Below are 26345 nucleotides of genomic sequence, written 5' to 3'. Positions count from 1 at the left end.
GGCAGCGATTTTGTGGCAATGCCTTGATAAAAAAAAAGGCCACATACTACTACAGAGATAAATGCATGCAAGATGTTAATAATTTGGAAGCAATTTCCATCCAGGTATATCCGTTTAAGCAATTATTTTAAAAAGTGTTAAATTTTGGGTATACGATAATTTTATGTTGAGTGTGGCATTGATATATTGCTGGAAGCCTTTGAGTACGAATGCTTTTTACTGCTATAACAAGGGTTTTGAAATCCCACTTCTAGCATTATTAATTATACTTCCTTATGTGAACCTGTACAATCATCTGAAAAGTGTTTCATTGAGTAGTACAGACGGTTTACAATAGCCATGGAAATTTGCAAATCTTGCCCATGTTGATTCAAAATCCTCTTGTGTTTGTTGAGTGGTTACAAGCCAGCCGGTGATAATGCCTAATGAATAAAGCATTGGCTCTCACAGTAAATTAAGTGCTAGAGGCAACAGATTAGGTCAACTCTGTGTTCTTAGAAGAAAATAAGTAAACAGAGCCAGGAAACAATGGTGTTTGTAGCTGGTGTGAAATTTGATGTTAGTAGATTGAATAATACAGCCTTCAGGCATGTAATACACAGCAAATATATCTAACAGCAATCTTTTTTTTTTTAAATTCTTTATTTTTATTGTGCATAAGGTAACAAAGGGCTTGTTCGGCCACAATAGCATACACAAGCTTTATAGTAACAGGTATAGTACAAATAACGTGGCGTAAGAGTGGTCAGCACATTTTTGGATTCAGTTAGAGTAAGAGTAAAGACAGTGGGTATACATAACGTTTCAACTTGTCAGCATATATTTTGTCTGTGGCGTGCGTAACATTTTAGAACATGTTTGAACAAAACGATAGGCAGATAGGAAGTGTTTGGTCCTGTCTTAGGTAAGCATGTCTAGCGATGTTGTAATAGTGTCATGCATATCTTTTAAAGCAATAAGAGCTAGCAGGCCAGTCCCTACTTCGTCTAGTGAGACTATGCAAATGCCATAATGTGTTATCATTAGCTAACCTGTTGTGGTGAGAGGACATATACATTGCTGCCCCACTGGTGAGGCACTAAAGGGGTTGTGTAGGGATGGGGGGTAATGCTCGCTATATTAAAAGGCAAGGAGGTGGGCAGTATTATAGGAAAGTCAATCTTGGGTCGTTGCTATAACCTCGGTGGTTGGAGGTGTCAGTCTCTGGGGCCCCAGATCAGGGGGGGGAGTTTATCCAATTCCGGCTTTCGGCTGGTACCTTGAGCGTTCTGGAGGTGTATCAGTGGTTCCCTGCGCCATCTTGTGAGTTTGCTGCAGGTGCTGGGTCACTTGTGTTGTGACACTCTTTGTGCAGAGTTGGTCCCCGTGTTGTTGGGTGCCGAGCCGCTGGTCAGGAGAAATGCTTGGCTGTGTCCTGTGCTTTGTTGTCCCGGGGATTTTAGCCTGTGAGAGGGAGGGTGCACCCGATTTGCCTGCTGCCTTTTTCCCGCTCTGGGCCCGCTGGTGTCTGTATTGCCGGACCGCCATCTTGGATGCCCGTGGTGTTTGTCTATATTGACTGCGTCTTGCAGTCGGCCGGATCCAAGCGGCTACCATTGCCTCCGCCTGGCGGTATGTTGCTCCTCTGTTCCGCAGGATGTCCCTGAAGCTAGTGCACAGGTAGTCAAAAGTCTCCAGAGGAGACCCGGGTGGTTGGGTGCAAGTATTCCGGTCTGTGTGCTTGTGCTGTGTGGCCATCTTGGTACCACCACGTGGGTCAGTTGCCCCAGTGTTGCTCTTGGCTGGATCACTCGATTTCCTTCCTGGCCATTGTGACCAGTGGGGACCGGGATCTCCCCCGCCGGTCCAAAGGGGGGGGGGGGTGATTTGTAGAGCTGTCGCTTGAAGGCTCTCTCACCGAGGTGGGCAGCCGCCTCGCCTCGGTTTCGGCTTCTGTAGGCCGCATTTGTGTCTCCGTCGTTCCGGCCTCGTCGGGCCCTGGGGTGGTGTCGTTGGATTCCTGGGGGCACCCCCGATGTGGGTGGCGCACCCCTGGGTAGTTTTGGGCTAAGTAGCTGCTGCTTTTGCCCCAGAATATGCCCGCTTGGCAGGAGCTCGTGCCAGGCACGTCTGCACAGCTCGGTGGTTAAGCTCCGCCCCCCTAACAGCAATCTTTAAAGAACAGAAAGTGTAATTTAAGGCAATAGAATGTCTTGTTCTATACACAATAGTATCATGTATAGTAAGTACAAACTGTGCTCTCCAGGAATAGGAAAGCAAAACAAACACCATACTATACAAATAACAATACTGATTTTATGATTCAACATTACTGTTTTGGATTATCCAGTTTCATAGCAATAATGAGTACATATGGGCTAACATTTGCAGAGCACCAACTTTCTCAGCTAGTGCATCTCTTAAAAGGAAGGCTGAATGGAACCCCTCCTCACACTATGCAAACAACTTTTTGTAGTTTGAAATATATGGCGGTATGATAGCTGCCAGTTCAAGGGCTACTACAACTCTTTTTTAACATGTGGTTTTCTATGCATAATACCCTATTTAGCATTACTCTATAGGCAATCCTAATTTAAAATTAAATATCTCTATTTTGTAAAATTAAACATACAACTAAACTAAAACGTACCTGAAATCCAGCCCCGAACGATCCTCCCACTTGCCTTTTGACATCACTGGAGCCGTCATGAGTTCCAGTCAAGTGTTTCTTAAAGTGCTTCTTTTAGAGAAGCATCTGATTGGCCCATTTAATCATCTCCATATACACACTTTGAACCAGTAATGGGAGAGAAGGAACCAGTGGTCTATCCTGGTTTTGTGCTGCCCTAGGCAGGACAAAACCTAGGCACCCCACGCGCCACCCCCACCCAACCCTTCCCCCCTTCCCCGCATTCTAAATACACACACACTTTCACTGACAGAAACACATACTCACTTACAGACACACACAGACTCACTCACTAACAGACAAACACACACTCACTAACAGGCAAACACACTCACACACACTAACAGACACACACTTACTAACAGACAAACACACACTCACTAACAGACACACACTAACAGGCAAACACACTCACACTCACTAACAGACACACACACTAACAGACACACACACACTAACAGACACACACTGACGTCATATTCCGGCTCCCAGCCTCACTCTGCGGGCGGCCCATCAGCCTGCCAAGCATGTCAGTTAGCCGCAAATGCCTTGTTTGCCTCGCGGCTAAAACGTCCCTGGAAGGAACATTTAAATAACAGATGGTAAAGGGAAGTGGGAGGGCTTCAATGAAAGAGGTAGAGAGCGGAGACAAATTCTTTAACTTGCAGGTGCTCATCTCTGTATTATGTCAACTCCTGTTGGTGGGTGCTAGCTTCCCCCCATGATGTTGGTCGCAGAGAGGAGTTGTGGATATCCCTGTCTGATAGTCAGTGGTCTAAAATCATGAAACTGATGCATCAGTGGTTGCCCAATTTAAAATTGCAGAAAACTAACTATAACATTCGTACAAGATGGTACATGACGCCTGACCGGTTGCACAGGATCTCTCCTGCTCTATCAGACAGATGCTGGCAATGCGGAGAGGATAGGGCACGATGCTACATATTATTATTATTATTTTATTATTTATATAGCGCCATCAGTGGGTGTACAATGGGTGTTATGGTGGAGCTGTAGGAAACTGCAGCCTTTCTGGAGTCAGGAACACACAGCTTTGATTTAAGCCTCAGGTGAGACAATAGATTTCGATCCACTGACATTTCTCTTGTCCTACACCATGGCCCAATCTTTTAATCCAAGTGCTCCCTGTTAAGACATTTGCTTACTGTGGCTCGAGTGCGAATCCCAGCCCACTGGAAGCAATTTTCTGCTCCTGCTTTGGCGACTGGGTGGAGAAGGTAGAGGAGATCAGGGCCACAGCGGAGCGGACTGCTGCTGACGGGACTGAGAAATTGATTAATATATCGTGACCGTGGCTGACGTACGTGTCCTCGCTGGAGGATGAGCTCACGCAGCTGAGTTAGTTGTAGAGGTATGTGGCAGGGTAGACCAGGAGTGCGTCTCTTGGGCCAGAGGGTGGAGACACTGAATGTTAGTCACACTATGCAGCACTGCCCCAGGAAGCACATCTAGTAGCCATCTGATGAGTGGCCACTGGAGGTGTCCCTAGACTGTAATGCAATAATCGCCTTTTCTCTGAAAAAAACTGTGTTTACTACAAAAAGCCTGAAGGGGATGATTCTACTCACCATAACAAATGCCTTAAGCTGTAGTTGTTATGGTGACTATAGTGTCCCTTTAATTATAATGTTATTAGAAGAGAAAATTATGTTTTAATAATGCTGCAATTCTTGTTAGAGCAAATAAATTCCCATGTTTTATTGTTCTCAACAAAAATATAGCATCCAGAACTTTACCATGACTAATGAGACTATATCATTGCAGGGCATTACAGTTAATCACATCCTTGTTTGAACTACTGTTATTTTTATTTTTATGTTTAGGGCCAATTGTACTGCATAGTTAACTCCTTGGTGTTTAATTGAATATCTCAGTGCCTGAGTGCAGCAGAACTATTGGGAGAAAAATACTGCCAATGTTATAATTATTGGACTGGGAAACATCGAGACCCACTTATTGCTCATGAGTTTTTCAATCAATTTTAAAGGTCAAACAGGGTATTAGTGAATAAAGAGCAATGCATTTTACAGTACATGCTAAACTAAATACAGATAAGCTTCCTTTCAACTAGAAGATCATGTGATTGTAATCATTACAGAAGATTATATGCACTCTAAATAAGCACCTGCAAAGATTTCTCCATCAGAAAATACATTAGGTGTGTAAAGTAAGGCTCATGAATGTTTTAGAAGGTTCTGCATTTGATGTGTATTTATGGATTAAAACAGAATCATGTAGAGATTCATTTTCTTATACATCGTGAATGTTAAAATTCACCTGATGGTTAGAGCCACCCATATTTTTTAAAGTTTTCTGTGGAAAATAACTTTATTACTCTGATTGGGTTTGCATGCTACAGATATATTATACAGTCAGGTCCATAAATATTGGGACATCGACACAATATAATCTTTTTGGCTCTATACATCAACACAATGGATTTGAAATGAAACAAACAAGAGGTGCTTTAACTGCAGACTTTCATCTTTAATTTGAGGGTATTTACATCCAAATCAGGTGAATGGTGTAGGAATTACAACAGTTTGTATATGTGGCTACCAATTTTTAAGGGACCAAAAGTAATAAGACAGATTAACAGTCATAAATCAAACTTTCACCTTTTAATGAATGGTTGCAAATCCTTTGCAGTCAATTACAGCCTGAAGTCTGGAACGCATAGACATCACCAGACGCTGGGTTTCATCCCTGGTGATGCTCTGCCAGGCCTCTACTGCAACTGTCTTCAGTTCCTGCTTGTTCTTGGGGCATTTTCCCTTCAGTTTTGTCTTCATCAAGTGAATCAGATTCAGGTCAGGTGATTGACTTGGCCATTGCATAACATTCCACTTCTTTCCCTTAAAAAACTATTTGGTTGCTTTTGCAGTATGCTTCGGGTCATTGTCCATCTGCACTGTGGAGCGCCGTCCAATGAGTTCTGAAGCATTTGGCTGAATATGAGCAGAAAATATTGCCCGAAACACTTCAGAATTCATCCTGCTGCTTTTGTCAGCAGTTACATCATCAATAAATACAAGAGAACCAGTTCCGTTGGCAGCCATACATGCCCACGCCATGACACTACCACCACCATGCTTCACTGATGAGGTGGTATGCTTTGGATCATGAGCAGTTCCTTTCCTTCTCCATAGTCTTCTCTTCCCATCACTCTGGTACAAGTTGATCTTGGTCTCATCTGTCCATAGGATGTTGTTCCAGAACTGTGAAGGCTTTTTTAGATGTTTTTTGGCAAACTCTAATCTGGCCTTCCTGTTTTTGAGGCTCACCAATGTGTTACATCTTGTGGTGAACCCTCTGTATTCACTCTGGTGAAGTCTTCTCTTGATTGTTGACGTTGACACACATGCACCTACCTCCTGGAGAGTGTTCTTGATCTGGCCAACTGTTGTGAAGGGTGTTTTCTTCACCAGGGAAAGAATTCTTCAGTCATCCACCACAGTTGTTTTCCGTGGTCTTCCAGGTCTTTTGGTGTTGCTGAGCTCACCGGTGCATTCTTTCTTTTTAAGGATGTTCCAAACAGTTGATTTGGCCACACCTAATGTTTTTACTATCTCTCTGATGGGTTTGTTTTGTTTTTTCAGCCTAATGGCTTGCTTCACTGATAGTGACAGCTCTTTGGATCTCATATTGAGAGTTGACAGTAACAGATTCCAAATGCAAATAGCACACTTGAAATGAACTCTGGACCTTTTATCTGCTCCTTGTAAATTGGATAATGAGGGAATAACACACACCTGGCCATGGAACAGCTGAGAAGCCAATTGTCCCATTACTTTTGGTCCCTTGAAAAGTGGGAGGCACATATACAAACTGTTGTAATTCCTACACCGTTCACCTGATTTGGATGTAAATACCCTCAAATTAAAGCTGAAAGTCTGCAGTTAAAGCACATCTTGTTCATTTCATTTCAAATTGTGTCGATGTCCCAATATTTATGGACCTGACTGTATGAGCATATTCCCATTAGTGGTTCTTGTTATAGTATAAGAGTGTACGATTTTCATGGTCCTTGCTGAAATCTTAGGAGGACCCCTTTTCCAAAACTTGTGCCTGGCTTAAGCTTCAATGGTCAGCTGTGAGGACTCAGTCATGAAGTGGTAGGCCACAAAAAAACTCACCTAATGGAAGTATGCAGCATGTGTAAAATTGCTAGATTTGGAAGCAGCACTCACTACAAAGTTCATAGAAACCGATGGTCGATGGATAATTTCTGCAAAATGTTGGGAGCTTTATGAAATGGTTTTCCGTGACCAAACAACTGCACTAAAGCCTATTCATAACACCATGAGTCAGCTTGTTACACGTGAACCCATTACGATTGGCATAGTGGGGAATAAGTCCAATGAAGACCTCTAGATGCCTGACTGAACAGTGCCTACTTAAAGTTCATTGGAGGAGGAAAAAAATGTCATTGCTATTCATGTTCTAAACACCTTAGTTTGAGTGGAATTACAACTTAAAGCTTCAGCAATGACATTCTAGAATCTAGAATGTTCCCAAATTTTCCCCATGAACTAGAAAGTGAAGAACTAGAATGTCCCCAAATTTTTCCCATGAGCTTGAAAGTGAAGAACCATCTGGAAAATGTTGGGGACAAACAGTTTCAGCATGAAAATTCCCTCATGCACAAAATATGTTCACAGAAAAATAGTCTGATCATTATGGAAGACCTTGTCTGCAAAGGGAACTGACCGCAAACAATTTGAACATTTTTGAGATGAATTGCATTGCAGAGTTTAAAAGAACGAATAAAGCACCATAACCACTACAGTGCATTGCTTCTGAGTTCTTAACTGGGGTGCACCCAGCGCTGCCTCTTACCTTTCTACAGCTTAGCTCATTGATTAAAGTGATAGTGATCAGCTGACAGTCTCAGCCAACGAGCTGGCCCTGCACAGCCCTCATAGCAGAACAAGACAGGTAGGGAACAGCGCCCTGCAGACCCCAGGTAAGAGGTTGTGGCTATTGTGCTTGAAATGTCCCTTTACGCAAAGCTTAAATCATGGTGGCCCTCACTAATGCTTTTGGGGCTGAATGGACGCAAATGCACACATTAATGTTCCAGTGTAAGTGGCAAGTCTATCCAGAAGAGTGGTGGCTGTTATAGCAGCAAAGATGGGACCAGCACCACTTTAATTGCTAATATTTCAAGCTGTTTCACACAGTGCTGTAAGAAATGTTCGCATCAGATTCTGTAGCAAATGTTTACTGGAGAGAGTCAAGTTTTAGTGTTATTATTCCTACTTGTATTCCGACGGTCACTATCACTATCATGCTAGGGTGAGGTTTCTGACTTCTTCTCCCATATTTCATCTTCTAACACCATTGTGCTATATGAAATCTCACCTGGAGTAAAGTAAAGAAGGATTATTACCCACTTGGATATTGGAAACAATTCTGCTAAAGTGTGTTATTTTCAACATTGCTGAGCATTAAGGCTATATGTGAGTAAAATTTGCCAGTACTATATAAATCCAGAGTTTAATTTCGCACTTGGATTTCACCAGAAGTGTATTGTGATAGGCGTTCTCTGCGTAATTAAAACCAAAAGTTTGTTAGGGGAGAATGAAAAGCAATTAAATATCCTCCAAATGTTGTGAAGGTCATGTACCTCCTGTTCTAATGTGTCAATATATATATATAGTATCACTGATTATAATGTCTGTAATACTTCTACACTAAATATACACCTCCTTTACGTTAGTGTCATATAAAAAGTATGCTTATATAGATAATAATGTGATAAATATGTGCAGTTGACTAGGGTGTGCATATAACAATAAAAATCTTAAAATAACAGCTAGATATCTGAACCTAGCACACTTGCAGTCAACAAATTAGCTTACTGTTCTGTTGACTGTATGACTATTTGTAAGCCATATTTATAGCACATAAAATATTTTTTTCTATGAATAAATAATTTGTGATGTATATGTTTGCTGCCATTTTGGCTACCATCATCCACTGGTCTACTACAGTTAGGGTAAAAAGTATTTGATCCCCTGCTGATTTTGAACGTTTGTCCACTGACAAAAAAATGATCAGTCTATAATTTTAATGGTAGGTGTATTTTAAAAGTGAGAGACAGAATAACAAAAAAGAAAATCCAGAAAAACGCATGTCAAAAAAGTTATAAATTAATTTGCATGTCAATGAGTGAAATAAGTATTTGACCCCTTCGACTTAATACTTGGTGGCAAAACCCATGTGGGCAATCACAGCGGTCAGACGTTTCTTATAGTTGGCCACCAGGTTTGCACACATCTCAGGAGGGATTTTGTCCCACTCCTCTTTGCAGATCCTCTCCAAATCATGAATTTTTCGAGGCTTATGTTTGGCAACTCGAACCTTCAGTCCCTTCACAGATTTTCTATGGGATTAAGGTCTGGAGACTGGCTAGGCCACTCGAGGACCTGAATGTGCTTCTTTTTCAGCTACTCCCTTGGTTGCCTTGGCTGTGTGTTTTGGGTCATTGTCATGCTGGAATATCCACCCACGACCCATTTTCAATGCCCTGGCTGAGGGTAAGAGGTTCTCACCCAAGATTTGACAATACATGGCCCCGCCCATCGTCCCTTTGATGCGGTGCAGTTGTCTTGACTCCTTAGCATAAAAACAACCCCAAAGCATAATGTTTCCACCTCCATGTTTGACGGTGGGGGATGGTGTTCTTGGGGTCATAGGCAGCATTTCTCCTACTCCAAACACGGCGAGTTGAGTTGATGCCAAAGAGCTTGATTTTGGACTCATCTGACCACAACACTTTCACCCAGTTCTCCTTTGAATCATGCAGATGTTCATTGGCAAACTTCAGAGAGGCCTGTACATGTGCTTTCTTGAGCAGGGGCATCTTGCAGGCGCTGCAGGATTTCAGTCCTTCACGGCGTAGTGTGTTACCAATTGTTTTCTTGGTGACTATGGTCCCAGCTGCCTTGAGATCATTAACAACATCCTCCCGTGTAGTTCTGGGCTGATTCTTCACCTTTCTCATGATCATTAAAACTCCACGAGGTGAGATCTTGCGTGGAGCACCAGACCAAGGGAGACTGACAGTTATTTTGTGTTTCTTCCATTTGCGAATAAACGCACCAACTGTTGTCACCTTCTCACCAAGCTGCTTGGCGATGGTCTTGTATCCCATTCCAACCTTGTGTACGTCTACAATCTTGTCCCTGACATCCTTGGACAGCTCTTTGGTCTTGGCCATGGTGGAGAGTTTGGATTCTGATTGATTGATTGCTTCGGTGGACAGATGTCTTTTATACAGGTAAGAAGCTGAGATTAGGAGCACTCCCTTAAAGTGAGTGCTCCTAATCTCAGCTCGTTACCTGTATAAAAGACACCTAGGAGCCAGAAATTTTGCTGATTGATAGGGGATGAAATACTTATTTCACTCATTGACATGCAAATCAATTTAGAACTTTTTTGACACGTTTTTCTTTTTTTTTCTTTTTTTTTATTCTGTCTCTCACTGTTAAAATACACCTGCCATTAAAATTATAGACTGATCATTTCTTTGTCAGTGGGCAAATGTTCAAAATTAGCAGGGGGTCAAATACTTTTTCCCCTCACTGTTTATATTATTAATCGTTATAAGATAGGCATGCCATAATACTTGTGATCGCCTTTATTTTATGTAGCTGTTTTAGATTTGATGCTGTCTCTGAATATATGGCACTTTAAATATAGATTATAGATTTTACATTACAATTATACTGGTTTATCTTATTCACAGAGACCTAAGAAACCGCCACCTCCATCAGCTCCTGTCAACAAGTCAGGAACGAGTAAGTATAAAATAGGAACTGTATTAAAATCACATACATTTGTACATATGCATATCTTAGCATTTGTGATTACCGAGAGAGCTCCCTTTAGTTTTCCTGCAGGGGCAGGAAAACGGACTATACCTGAGGCAAGACATCCCATAAAATATTGGGGTGCATCACTACCCACAAGGGGTGGGCAGATTTAAAAGTGGCTAGAGATCTGCCACATCCTTTCCCACTCCAAATGCAAGAACTTGTATCTATCTTATTCTCTTTTAATTTAATAGGCACCCAGACCACTTCAGCTCATTGAAATGGTTTGAGTGCAGTGTCCCAGTAACCCTGCAATTGTATTTACTGCAGTTATTGATACACTGCAATAATTGCCTTGGAGGGTTAACTCCTCCTCGAGTGGCTGTCTACCAGATAGCCACTAGAGGGACTTCCTGTTGGCATGAGGACATCCAGTGTCATCCGAAACCCCATAGGGAAGCATTATACCAGGCTTCCCTAAACTCTGGCCCTCCAGATGTTGCTGAACTACAACTCCAATGATTATCAGCCTGTCCATTTCATTCATAGAATCATGGAAGTTGTAGTTCAGCAACATCTGGAGGGCCGGAGTTTGGGGAAGCCTGCATTATACAATGCTATCCTATGGGGGAAGCCCTAATGCGATTGTGAAGCTGAAATAAGGTAAATGATAAAGGGATTTTGAACACCTTCTGCACCACGGGGGGAGGGGGGGAGATGGCTGCGAGGGAGGGGATGGCTGCGAGGGAGGGGGGGAAATATAGGGAGCTCTAATGCTTGGACAGCAAGTTTGTTTTCCTAGCACTATAGTTTCCCATTAATGACACTGTAAGAGATCTTGCTTACGAGTCTGAAAAGCTTCCAACTTTTACATCATGACTTTCAGTGTTGGCTAACATCCACGTGACTATACTCATACTGGGTCATTTACTACTTAACCCTGTAGGTCTAATTGTGCAAATAATATTCCTTTTGCAATAAACTGACTCACACCCAATCTCTACAGATTTATATAGATGTCAACACCCATGGGAGACTAACAGAACTGAATTGACTCAGTACTTAAAGGCACACGTGAGAAAATGATCTTGATAAAATTATTCCTGTGCTTAACACCAGTGTTGATACCTGTGCCCTCTGTATGATATGCAGCACTGTAAAATATATTAAATTAATCTAGTCACCCAATTCTACAGGCATTTGAGAACCCTGGATTTTGACTTGGGCTGGTTGAGACATTATGACCTCACTGCAGCTGACAGAAAGCCTTGTTCACTGGTTGTATCCTATCAGTAATTAAGCAACTGAAACATTATACAAGTGATTTTAAGTTGTTCAATTTTATTGATTAATAAATGCATGATATACATCCTAGTGTCCAAGCCATCCCTCACCAATGCTAGGTGGGTGTGGGCTATTAACAATTATAGTAAAGTGAAAATGCCTTTGCCCTCAGCACACCTATAGGCAATAAACACCTGATAAAGACTTTCTGCTCTAATTTGATCACCGCCTTTGTCCACTTTCACATAATTGTTTTCATTTGTAAAAATTGACTAAACCCACTTTAAATAACAGCCAGTAAATTATAAAAACTACAATTAGGGATTCCCTTTTCAAAGTAATAGCATTTCACTTTTAATTAAAAAATATCAATATCGGGGAGGGGCCTGACAGCAAAGATGGTCAGTCGCACATGCTGAGAGCCCCTGCGACAACGGACAAACGTGTGAGGCTACCGACTGACATAGTGGCATTAACGGCAAATGGAGATCGGAACCACACGCAGAAAAGCATTCTGAACACTCCGATACAAGTCCGACACCGATACGCCGACCATGAGGCCTAACTCAGGGCAGGGCCTGAGGACTGGGGGAGACGACTGATCCCCCGTCACAGGACTCGCTGCTGAGCAGAAGCCCACTGCAGCCCTGTGCTACCCTCCCCTGTGGACCGGCGGGGGTCATCCCGGTCCTCGCTAGGGACGGTAACCCCCACGCCCATACCGGCACAAGCGGCGAAATCAGCAACCACACGAAGCTTGCAAGACTCAGCCAAGATGGCGCCGCGGCCTAAGCCTAAGCACCCACGCATCACACCACCCAAGCACACAAGGGACTTCATTGACCTGCTGCGCACCAATCTCTGGGCAAAGCTCAAAGCCCGGAGACAACCTTACCAGCTGGTGATGAGAGAGGTGGCGGCGTGGATCCGCCCGACCACCCGGCGCACCCTGCTATGGTGTCCCCCTCACAACTCCAGAGCGACCTCCAAAAAAAAACAAAAAAAATCAATATCACAGTTAATTAGTCTCATAGGTCTTACCTGGCGTTTTATTCCTAATTTATAAATAATGGTTTTAATAATTACTTTGCTGTCTTTTTTCATTTAAAATATCTTCCTCTCCCTCAATATACTTTGCCCAGGTCTGTAAATTATTGCACGGGCATTTTAAGGCCGAACAAAGGGGCTTATGGGAAATTGTTGCCAATGACTGTGTGTTTTTATAGGTACACACCATTCTGTTGGTGACTCATTCTTTGTAGTGCATTATGTTAATATGGTATCAAATATATGCAAAAATAATAAATCATGATAAAAGCTCTAGCTGCTCTGAGAGTGTTTTTAAACTGCAGCTATTTTTACTGATTGCTGCAGCTGTAAGTCAACTCTTCAGAAATGTCGAGCATGCAGCCAGAACATTCAGTCCGTCTTCCCGATATCAATAATTTTCACGTTTGTGCTAGGGCACACTGCATGGACAAACAACACCCAAAATAAACATCAAAGAGACTTAGCGATTTATTCCACCTGTGTGGAACCAGCAACGTTTCGACCCAACCTCGGGGTCGTTGTCAAGCCTGGACATCTTGGGCTGAACTGTGAACCTGGCTACCCATACACACATCGCAGTTCACTATACAGTGAACTAGTGGCATACAGCAGTAATACATTTACAATTCATTTACCTGTTTAGTAATTGGAACTGCATCTGTTGTATAAACTAATTTTCCCATAAGCCTCTGCTTGGCATTGATTTATAAAGCATGAAGATCCCCAGCACCCAGGAATGCGATATAATGGTGGTATATACAGCCATCAATACAGGTACAGGCAACTTTTTGGCACACTTGGTGTCTTCCTCATGCCATAGGCCTTAAACCACTGGCACCAAAATTTTAGGATTTGTTGAAGAGGATACAAAGGTCTGCCTGTAAATGAGCACATATTCGCTGTATAGCAGTGCTTTATTTGCATAGAAGGGGTTTGTGGGAGTTGTACATTTTCATTAATAAATTAATTAATAGAAAAGAAACCCAGCCAGAATTACTAATGGTAATCTAACCTTTACATTATGTGTGCCTGTCCCTTTAACACATTTTGTGAAGGTCGGGGGCTAATGTCATACATCCTGACATCTCTTGAATGAATTTTAAATAAGCAGCATATTGAGCTAAAGAGATAATCTCATTGCTACAAGGTGTCCTGGCTAAGCTGCTTCTTATACTGTGTGTTTCTTTTATCCCTGGGTTGGCAGGTGATTCATATCTGTAATATTAGATCCGTGTTCAGAATATTCATTTTCTTTTTACACCGAAGACAACTTAACCTATAATGTGTATCAATAGGTGACATTTCTACTTTGATGTATTTTCCTTTATTAGGTACAACAGAGAGAAAGCAAGAAATAAGGAAAATACCACCAGAAAGACCAGAGACCCTTCCACACAGGCTCGAAGAAAAGGGTGAGAATATCACACAGTCAATCCTGTAAACCACTGCAGGATAGTAGTTTTTGTATTCTGAATAAATTCTTAGAAAGTGTATTCTTTATTTAACCCTTTGTATAGCCAGACTACTCCAATGATTGTGGTCTCCTCGCGACACTGAAAATCTTGTGAATTTTTATCATTAAATTGCATATGCAAAGCAAGGTAAATCACTGCTCCTTAGCATCATTAAAGTATTTAGAAAATTGGGCAGACTAGATTGGCCGAATGGTTCTTATCTGCCGTCACATTCTATGTTTCTATTAAACATTGGCACTGGTGTTTTAATAGGATATTCCCTGATCTTCTATTTGAATGAAAAGTATTTTGATGTTAAATTATGGAACCATTGCTTCTTATTGTATTCCAACTCTCTACTCAGACAAAAATCTTAACCGATTAAGGACACAGCTTCAGTTACAAATGCAAATATTTTGGTACTTTTGCTATAAATGTGTTCAACCGCAACCCATATTATATACCATTCTTTACAGAACAAAATGTGTTTTAATTTGATATTACAAATTCATATTCCAACAGAATACCTAAATGGATTTTGACACTTTTTACCTAACCATTTAACTGCCAATCTCTGCTAACTTTTGTAATGAAATTATGTTTTTTTTTTTTTTACTCATTTCAACATACCATATAACAAGGTTTTTTTTTTTTAATGTGAATGTCATAGACTTGATGTTTGCTACCTCAGTACAAAACCCCATATTGTGTTCAGCTGTATCTTTTGAATACAACAATACCCCCAAAAGTTCTATTTTATGAGTGCACTCATGTAAACTAATTAGTTTGATCCAGGGAAACATATTGTGTTCACATTTTTTATTAATAAATTAGTGTGGACGGAATTGATTTTGGTTTTATAGTCAACAGCTTTCTTTGTTTGTTTAAAATAAATAAATACAATTATCTCAATTTATAGAAAGAACAGAGCGAGATCATAAAGTGGTTGATCCACTGAAACACTCAGTGCCCGCTATACCTCCGAAGAAACCACGTCCGCCCAAGACCAACTCTTTGAATAGACCTGGCACATTGCCACCCAGAAGACCAGAAAGGCCAGCAGGACCTGTAACACATGCCAGGTAAGATAGTCATAAATCTATGTAAAAATATCGGAAAACGTGTAATGAAAATGGCAGAAGCATAATACAAAAGTCAGCTTTTGGTATTTCAGAATAAATATTTGTACCTTTGGCTTCCCCACCTGTAGAATGTCAACGTTACTCAATATTTTGGCAACATATCAGAGGGATTCCCTCCAATACAGAAGGAGTCTTCACAATTCAGCATAGAATAATAAGGAATGTGCTCCAGAAGAATATGGTGATAAGCTCTTTACTGCAGACACTAACAGCCTTTCTACCCATGTTCATTACAAATTGTATAATCAAGAAGTAGAAGTTCAACTGGAGTAGAAGTTCTACTGGATAGTCCTTTGCTGACTTAATGATGTGGCAGAGGCTATCCTGTAGACTGCTCTTGGCCTGCTTGTGTGATCGGTGTCCCTGGCATAGGACATGGGGTAATTCCCATTGAATTACCATGCCTCTGGTATGCCCCTTATTTCAATGTACTTTTGGTGACTCTTATATTCCTGATCTGGCAGGTTTAGTGCAAGGTCATCCTCTGACATCAGAGTGGATAGGAGAGAGACGTGTTATGCCTGCAGATCTTGAGTCCTCCTCCACTGCCTTATAGCAACCTCTTATGGGATGTATGTCCTATCTGATTAAGGAGAGTTCTGCATGAAGCTTCTTGATGTAATTCAGGAGATTGTATGCTTTTTGTTTGTGTCTGGGTGTCCTCATCCTCTACCAAGCATAGCTGATGCAGACCACCATTTTAGGTTTGGCTCACTTCCAACCATGTAGCAGAAGTTATCTTGGGATTTTGGCATCATTAGACAGAAACACTCAAGAAGAAATGAATTGGTATGCTTTAAGTTGGTAGAATTATCCACACAAACTTTAGCAATGTTAGAGTTAGTTATTGGTCCAGTGGATGATATTTGATTTTCACATGGAGTAAAATTGAGATTTTCACAATTCAGTAAACTTAAGCGCCAAAAGAGTCTTTTCTCTGCAGCTCCAGCCTACCTCCTGTGATGTCATCATTAATGATTACGTGTTCAGTCAGATGTTCCACAGAGAAGAGTTGGGGGGGACAGCGTACGTTCAAAGCAAGTGAGGAAACCCACAAATGTGTCTGCTTGACAACTAGGTGGTGTTCTTTAAAAAAAGACTTGATTGCTCTTGAAATAAGCATTTTTGTAAAATTAGCCTACAGGGGCATGCATCTAACCCCTAAATCAGGGGACTGGAATGTCCCTTTAAGTAAAAGAATTGTAACCCTCGGGAGAGATTTGTAAACTTCCCTGGTTTCTTGAATGAGATTGGCTCAGTAGACAAGCCATTGCCAGGAGAGTAGCAAGTAATATCCACGGTTGAATGAGTAATTGACTATAGGAAATAGAATGGATAAAACGTGGACACTGTAAAATGTGATGATCCTTGAGGGTTGCTACTAGCGTATGGATACATTGAGGGGACACGTACTTTTTTTGCATCATTTCTAGTGTCGGTTTTAGCTTGTTACATGTATCATGACTCACAAAACATGGAGTGAACTTTTGCCAACATAACAGCTTCATTGGGAGCTTCGCAATATGAGCTAGATACATGACTAGTAAAGCCAGTGTTAAATTTATCCTTCCTTGGTGCTTGCTCAGCTGTAGGAGGCATATGGTGAGTTAAGAAGTAAATAAGACTGGTGTGGAGTTTTTCTTGGAGGAGAGATGTGTAAGCGACACTTCAATGCAGCGTATCTGAAAACAGTTTTGTTTTTCTTACTCTAAACCTCGCCTCTACATTGCTAAAATTGTTGTCTCCTTCTCCTACACTTCAAACTATTGTCTTTATATCTCTTATTACCCTCCACCAAGTTCTGTCCCAGTAATAAGGATTAGGAGGAGTCAAACAATAGCTTAATGCATTACTCTAAGCACATTTTAGTGTTTTCAAGTGTTCATGATGCCTGTCTATATGTGCAGCATTTCACAATGACATACGGCACATACAGAGTTTAACCTCTCTGCTCCTGGATGAACAATAATTCCAGCTGGCTTATATCAATTCTGTGCATATTGGACATCTGACGTCAGCACGCACAGCATATTGGTGACCAACGTCCAATGGCAGCACATCCCCCAGCCCATACTCTCCCTGCGGCCCCTTACACACCAGTGCTGTCATCGTGGCATGGTTGTAATTAGCTTCTGCAGAGCTTCACAAGCTGGATTCCAATCCTGACGTTAATTTGTTTGCTGAAAGCATCAATGAATGAACCTATGTGCAAATAATATGTACAGAATTAACATTAACCAGCCTGGAACTCTCATTCCAGGCTGGCTAGTAATAGCCGCCAGAGGTGGTGTTACCCTTACGGCAACAATGTAAAATATCTAAGTACGTGCAGCATTTCATACTAAAGCACTACACATACAGGGTCCTTGCACCATGACCACTTTAAGTAACCCTTTAATGTAGATCTATGTAATATTGCAACTGATGCAAAACAAAGGTTATTTCATTACTTCACTCTGATCACGTAAGAACTATGCAAAAAAAAATCATTTTCGATTAAGCAATGGGTAAAAAAAAAAAAAGACTACACAATAAAACTAAACACACAAATAAAGCACAGATTGGAATTTACTTGGAGTCTGCTTACAATTATACCTTTCTCTTGAATTGCAGAAGTGAAAGCCCAAAGTCAGAAGTCGGAATCAGTACTGTATCCAGCACCCCTGACAGAGACTCATCAGATAAAAGCAATGATATTGGTAAGTTTTCAATGTACTGCTGTCAGTTTATAAATAACCACAAAGTCCCTGCTCTGTCATGCTTACTGACAGATTCCTGCACAGGCTCAGTACTAGCTGATTGGTTCTCCATCCCCGCATAGCTGGCAGAGAATGAAAAGAGATGACATTTGTGTTAAAACTCTTTATTAATAAGCTGGCTGACAAAGAATCAAAGATAATTTTCAACTGAGACACGCATAGCACGTTCCTACACTGACTTCAAACGCAGCCTTTACACGTGCAGTCAGTGCTGATACATCAGAGCTATTATTTAGCTGAATACTTTAAAGACAGCGATGGATAGGCAAGATATGTGTTTGATATTTGCTAAAATTTTACTAGGCGGGTGCATGGGTGAGGTCCACACCGGTTAACCTCATCAGAGGGGGTGACACATAAAATGACTGACTATACTTTTTTTGTGCAGTATTTCAATAGAAATGTATTATTATTTTTTTATAAAAATATCACTATAGTTAGTTTTAACAACAAAACCATTCTTCCTAGTTTGCAGATTCTTTCCATGTTTCATTAACTACTTGGAGCTGAATATTTTGAATTGGGTAGGCACTAGGCAGCAAACATAATAAAATTACTTTCTTTACAAACTTTCTTTATTTCTATATATATATATATGCATTGACAAAGGATTTGTGCACTTTGTGGCAGCCTACCTAAATTGAAACATTCTTGAACAATTCCCAAGATATTTAAATATGTTTAACCCCTTAAGGACACATGGCATGTGTGACATGTCATGATTCCCTTTTATTCCAGAAGTTTGGTCCTTAAGGGCTTAATAAGCCTCCCAAAATACAAGCAAGACATGCAGATGAGCACAAACATTACTGTCACATTTTGATTGCAAGCTAGCTTGGTCAGGGGTTGGACATCTGTCTTGCAGCATCAAGATCAACATTAATAATTGCATTTTGTTTCAAAGCATTATAGAACTGTTCTAGTCAACTGTTGAGTAATTCACTGTCTCGATGATTGTGCCAATTATCTATTTGTTACCACAAATGTCAGATAAACACAAACCCGGATTTGTCAGAGCTAATGACCTTCACTTAAGTATTTTTGTATACAGCATTTGCAATTCCCTGGCCAGAGTACAGTTCATGCCACTTAGTAGTGGGTTAGCTAAGCTATGTGAAAAGATGGGAATCCCACACAGTTTTTTACTAAAGTGTATTTCAAAATGAGACCAAAATAGCCAAAGTGGAAGCATAGCTGATGTGTTCCTGTTCAGCTATTTTGGCCTTAAATCTTACATTCACTTAAAATTTCCAACAGTTCTCTCATTAGTGAATAACCTTGATGTTTGATCCACGGACCCCCAAGAAGGTTTCTTAGAGGTGTGAGGTGGGATGCTTTTCTCTGATTGTGTAAGACATGGGTTCAAAGTGTCTTGATCGCAAGTTATAAAGGATACAAGTTTGCAGTAGATTTAATAAAAAAAGCATGCCCCCTCTTCCCACCCTATCCTGGATCCAGCAGGCCTGTCCCAATTTTGGAGGCCTGTCCCAGGATGGTTCCCTGCTGTGTCTCCAGACAGAACTACCAAATGTGAGTACATCATTAGGCGTGCTCAGGCTATGCTGAGGTTTTTCGGACCCTACACAGAGTGCTTCAGCAGTTCTCTCTGCATGGTCCACTTTGAGTAGAGCCTGCCAGAGAGGGTGTTAGTCACAGCAGGCTGATATGCCCTTTCCCTGGGGGCCTCAATCTTTTTCCAGATGGGACCACCATTTTGGTATTTAGTGATATAGGTGGTGCCCCTGTCCCAATTTCATATCCCCCGTAAAGGCTTTATAAATCACACATTTGCTGTGCAAGGCCATCTCACAGGCAATTCTGCCTAGGCTTGAGCTTTTCAGCAGTCCTCTGCACAGGAACAATTCGGGTTGGCTGGTTTCAGTGTGTGGAGGATAAATGCCTTTCTGCCTGCCAGACCATCACAAATGATACAATTTGAGTTATCGGCATGTCCTCTGTTCTCTGTCAGATTCTCCTGTCCATTTACATACTTTCTATTTTTGGAGGGAATATGTTGACAATGGCCCTACTACATTATAAGCTTATAATTTCTTCCATGCTAGCATGTAATGGTCTATGTTATAATTCGCATTAAATATTTCTTACCTGGTTATATTGTACAGCACTATAGCACATGCTAATAGAAAATGCTACAGATTGTGATAGTGTGATAATGATCTAGGCAGGCTGGCTGAGGATGACTGTAGTTGTGAACCTGTAACAGCTGAAGTACTGCAGCTGGCCTTCCCTAGTGTGTACTTTCCTGGTGTGTACAATAGGAAGCTCTGTACTATCTAACCTTAGCAAGTGATCATGTAAACAAACCGGGCAGCTCTGCCATTTGTCTCTTCCCCAATGTCATCTGTTCAAGTCACTCAGCTGAGCTGCAGCTACTCCTTAACTCTGAGCTACGAGCAGCTAGAGAACAAATCTCTCTCCCTTGGCTGCCAGGTAAGATTTTTTTGCATGGCATTGACAGAATCCAAACTTAAATGTTGTAAGTATTCCTCAGCAGTAGCTGGCTGCGGTTATTACTGAGCAGAGATCCAGCCTCAGATGATAGTTTTATTAGATGATTCCTCAGTCTAATAAATTCAGCACCCATATGTTGGTAGACTAGGACACCTACCATACTCCACTAGAGGATTCTAAGAGCTGCGGTCCAATAGAGACCTAGAAATCTCAGTGTATTTTGTAAACAATATATTATTACCTAAGTTGTTTAAAACATTGAGTCTCCTTTTATATGGCAGATCAATAATGAGACGACTTCACTTATGTTATGATCTGTCATTTTGATTTGTTTTTCTTTTTTTATGTTCATTTGTTTGCTATGACATTTTGCTATGTCTAGTATTCAAATTAGTTCCCTATTTATAGCATTATTTTATGTGAGCGAGGCCTTGCTCACCTTTTGTTCTGGTATATGACGCCCGATACTGTTCTGTTAACCTTTTGTATGGGAAGTTAGGGCACTTTATAATAATATGCAATCCTAATCAGAACATATCTGAGCTTTTTCAACAAATATACGGCCTGTAAATGTAAATATAAATGTGCATTACTTGGAAGCCTGTGTTACTAAACAGTAAATTGAGGCAAAGTGTTAAACAAATTGCACAATTTAAAAAATAAACGTTTTTTCCAGTAATCTTTTTTTTTTTTTTAAATTTACTTTAACATAACCTTAGTCTAAATTTGTATTTGTTGTTTACTTGTCGGCAAATAAGCTAGGTCTGCGAGATCCTTCAGTCAGTATTGTGATAATGTGTAGTGGTGGTTGCAACACTTGCTTGGCTTGACAATAAAGTACAAATATGTTGCAGTTAATTCAGAGCAAATTGTTACTTTTCAAGAATCGTTAAAGTTGCAATTTGTGACAAGTCAGAGACAAAGGTATCCCTCTAACTTAATATATAGATAGATAGATTTAAATATTGAATTAACTCAGGCTGTGACAAATTGGCACTGAATTTCTATGAATTGGCCCAGAAATGGCTCCAAAACAAATTCTACACTCCAAATCACTAATTACCATGAGTAAAATAATGAAATTGTTTTAAAAAATGGTTTTGGGCCTGGGGGATGCTGCACATTGCTTTATGATATAAATGGAAATATGATGTTCAAAAAGAAATACTAAGAAAGGAACATGGCACTTTTCAATATCCTTAAAAACAATAAGTTCAAGGGTTACCTATTCATTTACAATTTCCTCCATTAATGTTAAAGGATAATATGTGGCTGACTGCTTTGTGTTTGAGTTGTGATTTAATAAATTAAGTTAAACGATGTATATCATTGTACACAGAATTTACATCTAGTAGTATATTCAGAACAAGAAAAATCTTAAAATCTTAAAAGTGACTGCCTTCATCACTAGAGATGGGTCTAAATTACAGAGAAATCATCTGAAAAGTCAATTTGAATTAACAAAATCACAGATACAAATACAGTATTAAAGGTAAGCCACAGTAACCGATGGCCAGTGGCGTACACACGATCCATGGGGCCCCGGTGCAAAAATTGATCCGTGCCCCCCCCCCCCCCCCCCCCCCTGCGCTTACTCTGCTGAGGGTTAATCCAGCCTCTAGTGGCTGTCTCACTGACAGCCGCTAAAGGCGCTTCCGCGATTCTCACTGTAAAAATCCCAGTGAGAAGACGCTGGGCGTTCATAGGAAAGCATTGAGTAATGCTTTCCTATGGGCGGTTTGAATCCACGCGCGGCTCTTGCCGCGCATGTGCATTTGGAGCTGAGAGGCGGATCGGGGCAGACAGGTCCCCAGCGCCAAGGGAGCCTGGCGCTGGCGAAAGGTAAGTGCTGAAGGAGTTTTAACCACACACACACTCTCACGAACAGATGCATACACACTAACTAACAGACACACACATTTACTGACAGACACACACTCACTAACAGACACCAAACAGACTCAATAACAGACACATACTAACAGACACACACAAACTAACACACTCAGTAACAGACACACACAGTAACACGCTCATTGACACACTAACACACACACTGACCCTCACTAGACGACACACACTCAATAACACACACACACACAAACTAACACACAGTAACACACACACACACAAACTAACACACAGTAACACACACACACAAAAACTAACACACACAACTAGCACACTCAGTAACAGACACACATACACAGTAACACACACACACACACACACACACACATTTTTTTTTTATTTAATCCCCCAGCCTCCCTACCTTTGGGAGTGCTGAGGGGATTCCATCTTTCCCTGGGGTCCAGTGGGGCTGCCCGGCGGTCGGTCCTGCAGGCGGCAAGGAACACTGATCCTCCTGTTTAGCTCCCTCGCGCGCCGCTTACTGATGCCGGAGCCGGAGTGACGTCATATTCCGGCTCCTTCATCACTGCGGTGCGCGCGAGTGAGCTGGGCAGAGAGCACTCAGGGGAGAATGCTCCCTCATGCGCGCGCCCGCCATGTAACGCCACTGCCAACCTTGTGTGCCTGTGTAGGAACGAGCACAAATTGTATGTCTAGATCTTATCCCGGCATAGAAACTGGAGGAGTCTGTTGAAATTAAATATCAGTGTTTCTAGCAGCAAACAGCCATAATAGTTGTACAACAAGACAGTCTGTTCGTTAGACAGTAGGAACGCTGCACTTGTAAAACTGTACTAACAGGATGCAGTCGGTCTACAATGCAGCTTTCTAATAAGAAGTAAAACTTAAAAAATACATTATGTCTCGAAAATCAATGTGATTTCTTTAAAAAAAAGACAAGTGAATAGCATGCACACAACTATCATAATAATAATAATAATAATATATTACTGTAATTTGGATATGACTGTTATTCACTCCCCAACGTTTTTAGGCCATTAAGAAGTCACATTCCTTTCAAGAAAAAAAACACTAGGCCGTTAGATAGGGAACTCAGGGGAATGTCTATGAATAAACAGCCACTTCCGGTTTAGTAAATTATTAAGATGATTTGAAACCAAGTATAGCTGAGGCAAACACTGTAAGTGTGCACATTAATTACAGCTAATTGTCGCAACTTTAAGCCCTTATAGAATAGACTCTATAACCTTATTACCAATGACGCATTACAAGATATCAACATTTCTTATGTTACTGACACGCACATCACTCTCAGTGACATCACAGAGGAAGCTATGTTTCTTCCATAAACAGTATGCCCACTATGCAAGTCCCCACCTACTTATATTCCTTTAATTTTTTTAATGAAAGAGCCTGCATTGTAACTATGGCTAGCTTCATTCATGAAAAAAGGATTGGGGAGATCAGATTACAGAAGTACTTAGACTTCTCAGTAATTCAAAATGAATTCAAGGTGAATTTAAAGTTGTAGGCCAAAGTAGCCAGTGTTGAAACATTCTCCAAGTCTGCTATGCTTCAGTTTCAGCAACTTTGGCATCTGGCCTCAAATGTGAAATTTACTTAGAATTTTAGGCAATTAATAAATAACCCAGTGTGAGTTCTATTAGGCGGAAAAGTACTTTTTTGAAACTATATTAATGGACCAAAAAGTAATAAAGTGTGCTGGGTATCCTGTATAGGAGCTTATACCCTGCAATAATCTTGTTTTAGAAAGCTGAGCTCTGCAGTAAATCGTCTATGGAGACTATACACCTTGGAGTAATTCTGTATAGAACACTGTGCTCTGCACTAATTAGGCTTAAAGGGGGCATCGTGGACTTATTCTATAGATATAAACCTGTGTCCTGTAGTACTTCAGTTTAGGAGTGTGTCACGCAATCCTATTATATAAAGACCTCCACCCTGCAGTAATTTGGGGTTCATTTTGGATGGCAAAAAGAAAAAAGTTGGAAGCTCAGAATACATTTAATCAGGGACATTAGACTTTAGATGGTTATATTGGAAGCTGATCAGAATTATATGAGCTTCTTGCGGTGTAACCTATTCCGGTGCTTGGACTGTCCCTTTAAGGAATTTCCTTTTTGGAAACAAATAATGCTGCCTGTTAAGCTGTTTTGTAAGTTGATATCAATTTTAATTTTTTTACTTTGAGCATAATCCATTCAACCAGATGTAATAGTTCTCTAATCGGTAGTACTCATCGTTTTCTTTCTATGTAGGAAAAAACATGTAATGATTGAAGGCAGTATTTATGAGAAAATCTGTTCATGTTTCCCCAGTTGATGTATCCTTAGAAATGTTTTTGAATGTGTGTGAATATAACGTGCTTCTTTTTTTCAACTTGGGGGATTTCAAAAGCAACTAAATCACACATTAAACAGAACTGGCAGCTGATAATTAGATCAATCATTGGACAGCTCAACAGTACTTATTGCATATGACTTTATATAATGTAAGACAGAGTTGTCACTGCTAGGGGAGTCTTTCTATGCCATTAATGTACTTTATAAAATAAATGAATAGAATAATCTGAAAAAAAAAATGTTTAGCATTTTATGTAAAACCATTGCCTTTGGTACATTAAAAAAAAAAAAGGATGGGTTTTTGCATAATCTGAGAGAAGGTTGCGAGAAAGGATTTCCAATTTTTGGCAATGCACAGTCAAGCAGCCATGAAAAGGCAGAATATCGACTTATTGACAGGTATTGAAAGTTCTAGAGTTTGGTATGGGAGATTGAGCAAAGCTGTCCAGGGATTAGATACAAGGTCAACTCCAAGAGACATGTCAAGTTCACGGAATATTTGCTTCCAAAGTTGTGTTACCAATGGATAAGTCCACCTCATGTGAAGGTAGGAGCCTAGTACTCCACAGCCCTGGAAACACTATATGTGCTGCAGCCTAGCACAGGGCAAATACCATCTGACCAAAGGTTTGTTGAAGTTTCCTCTCAAAAGCTTGCACACTGTCACTTTAGAGATATTGTACAATATAGTGGTCCATTTCCTCCCTGTCCAAGAATTCCCCCAGCTCAGTCTCTTGTGTAAGTATTTAAGAAGGCTGGTCTGCGTAGAGGATATCCAGGAGGTGGGCATAAATTAAAGGTATGAGACATGAGGATCTTGCTACAAACCTACACAATGTGTTCAAAGCAACATTAAAGCTTATGCTTCTTGCTTATGCATTTAAAGTGGTCTGTCACTCCTCATTAATTCATGAAGATATAATGATATTTATAATGGTATTTATGAAATACTGATGCGGACTGCATTGCAATAGAAGAACTCCATGAGGCAATATAAGACTACTTTGCAGAACTCCACCATCAACTTTTGCCCAATCCCAGCAGCTGTCACAAGTGACAGCTGTGGGATTCTGGCATGGATTTGCTGATCGTGTGACGTTATCTATGGAGGCTTCTGTAGTCTCACGGAATCCACCATAGACCTCAGTGTTGTACTCTTGTGGCTCCTGGCAAATGAATAGCCAAGAATTGAAGATGACCTACACAAATACAATGGTGGCGACTGCGAGTGACAGCTTCAGGTATGTAAATTTAACTTCCAGTGCACTCCTCAGCCAGCTGACCCAAACCGAAGGTATCGCCTTTGAGAATGTTTGATAAATAGGCAAGACCCTCAAAGTTGACAGATCCATTTTAAATACACATTGGGCCATACCATGCTTTTCCTGCGAAACCCGCTCAGTTTATTGGATCCTAATAGAAAAATTACTTTTATGAGCG

At 40.8% G+C, this 26345-nt stretch overlaps 1 protein-coding gene across 2 annotated transcripts in view; it reads left to right on the top strand.

Annotated features, from left to right (window-relative positions):
- Positions 1 to 26345, top strand: part of SH3KBP1 (SH3 domain containing kinase binding protein 1) — a 404964-nt gene that overhangs the window by 342067 nt on the left and 36552 nt on the right. For both annotated transcript variants that reach the window (XM_063450212.1, XM_063450216.1), the window contains 4 exons: positions 10443 to 10494; positions 14175 to 14255; positions 15217 to 15379; positions 18053 to 18138. In XM_063450212.1, the coding sequence (XP_063306282.1) occupies positions 10443 to 10494; positions 14175 to 14255; positions 15217 to 15379; positions 18053 to 18138 (382 nt within the window). The remainder of the gene's footprint in view (positions 1 to 10442; positions 10495 to 14174; positions 14256 to 15216; positions 15380 to 18052; positions 18139 to 26345) is intronic.

The sequence above is a fragment of the Pelobates fuscus genome, chromosome 1 (genome assembly GCF_036172605.1).
Source record: "Pelobates fuscus isolate aPelFus1 chromosome 1, aPelFus1.pri, whole genome shotgun sequence".
Taxonomy (NCBI): domain Eukaryota; kingdom Metazoa; phylum Chordata; class Amphibia; order Anura; family Pelobatidae; genus Pelobates; species Pelobates fuscus.
Note: the sequence above shows the minus strand (reverse complement) of the source record. Positions and strands in the feature narration are given on the sequence as shown.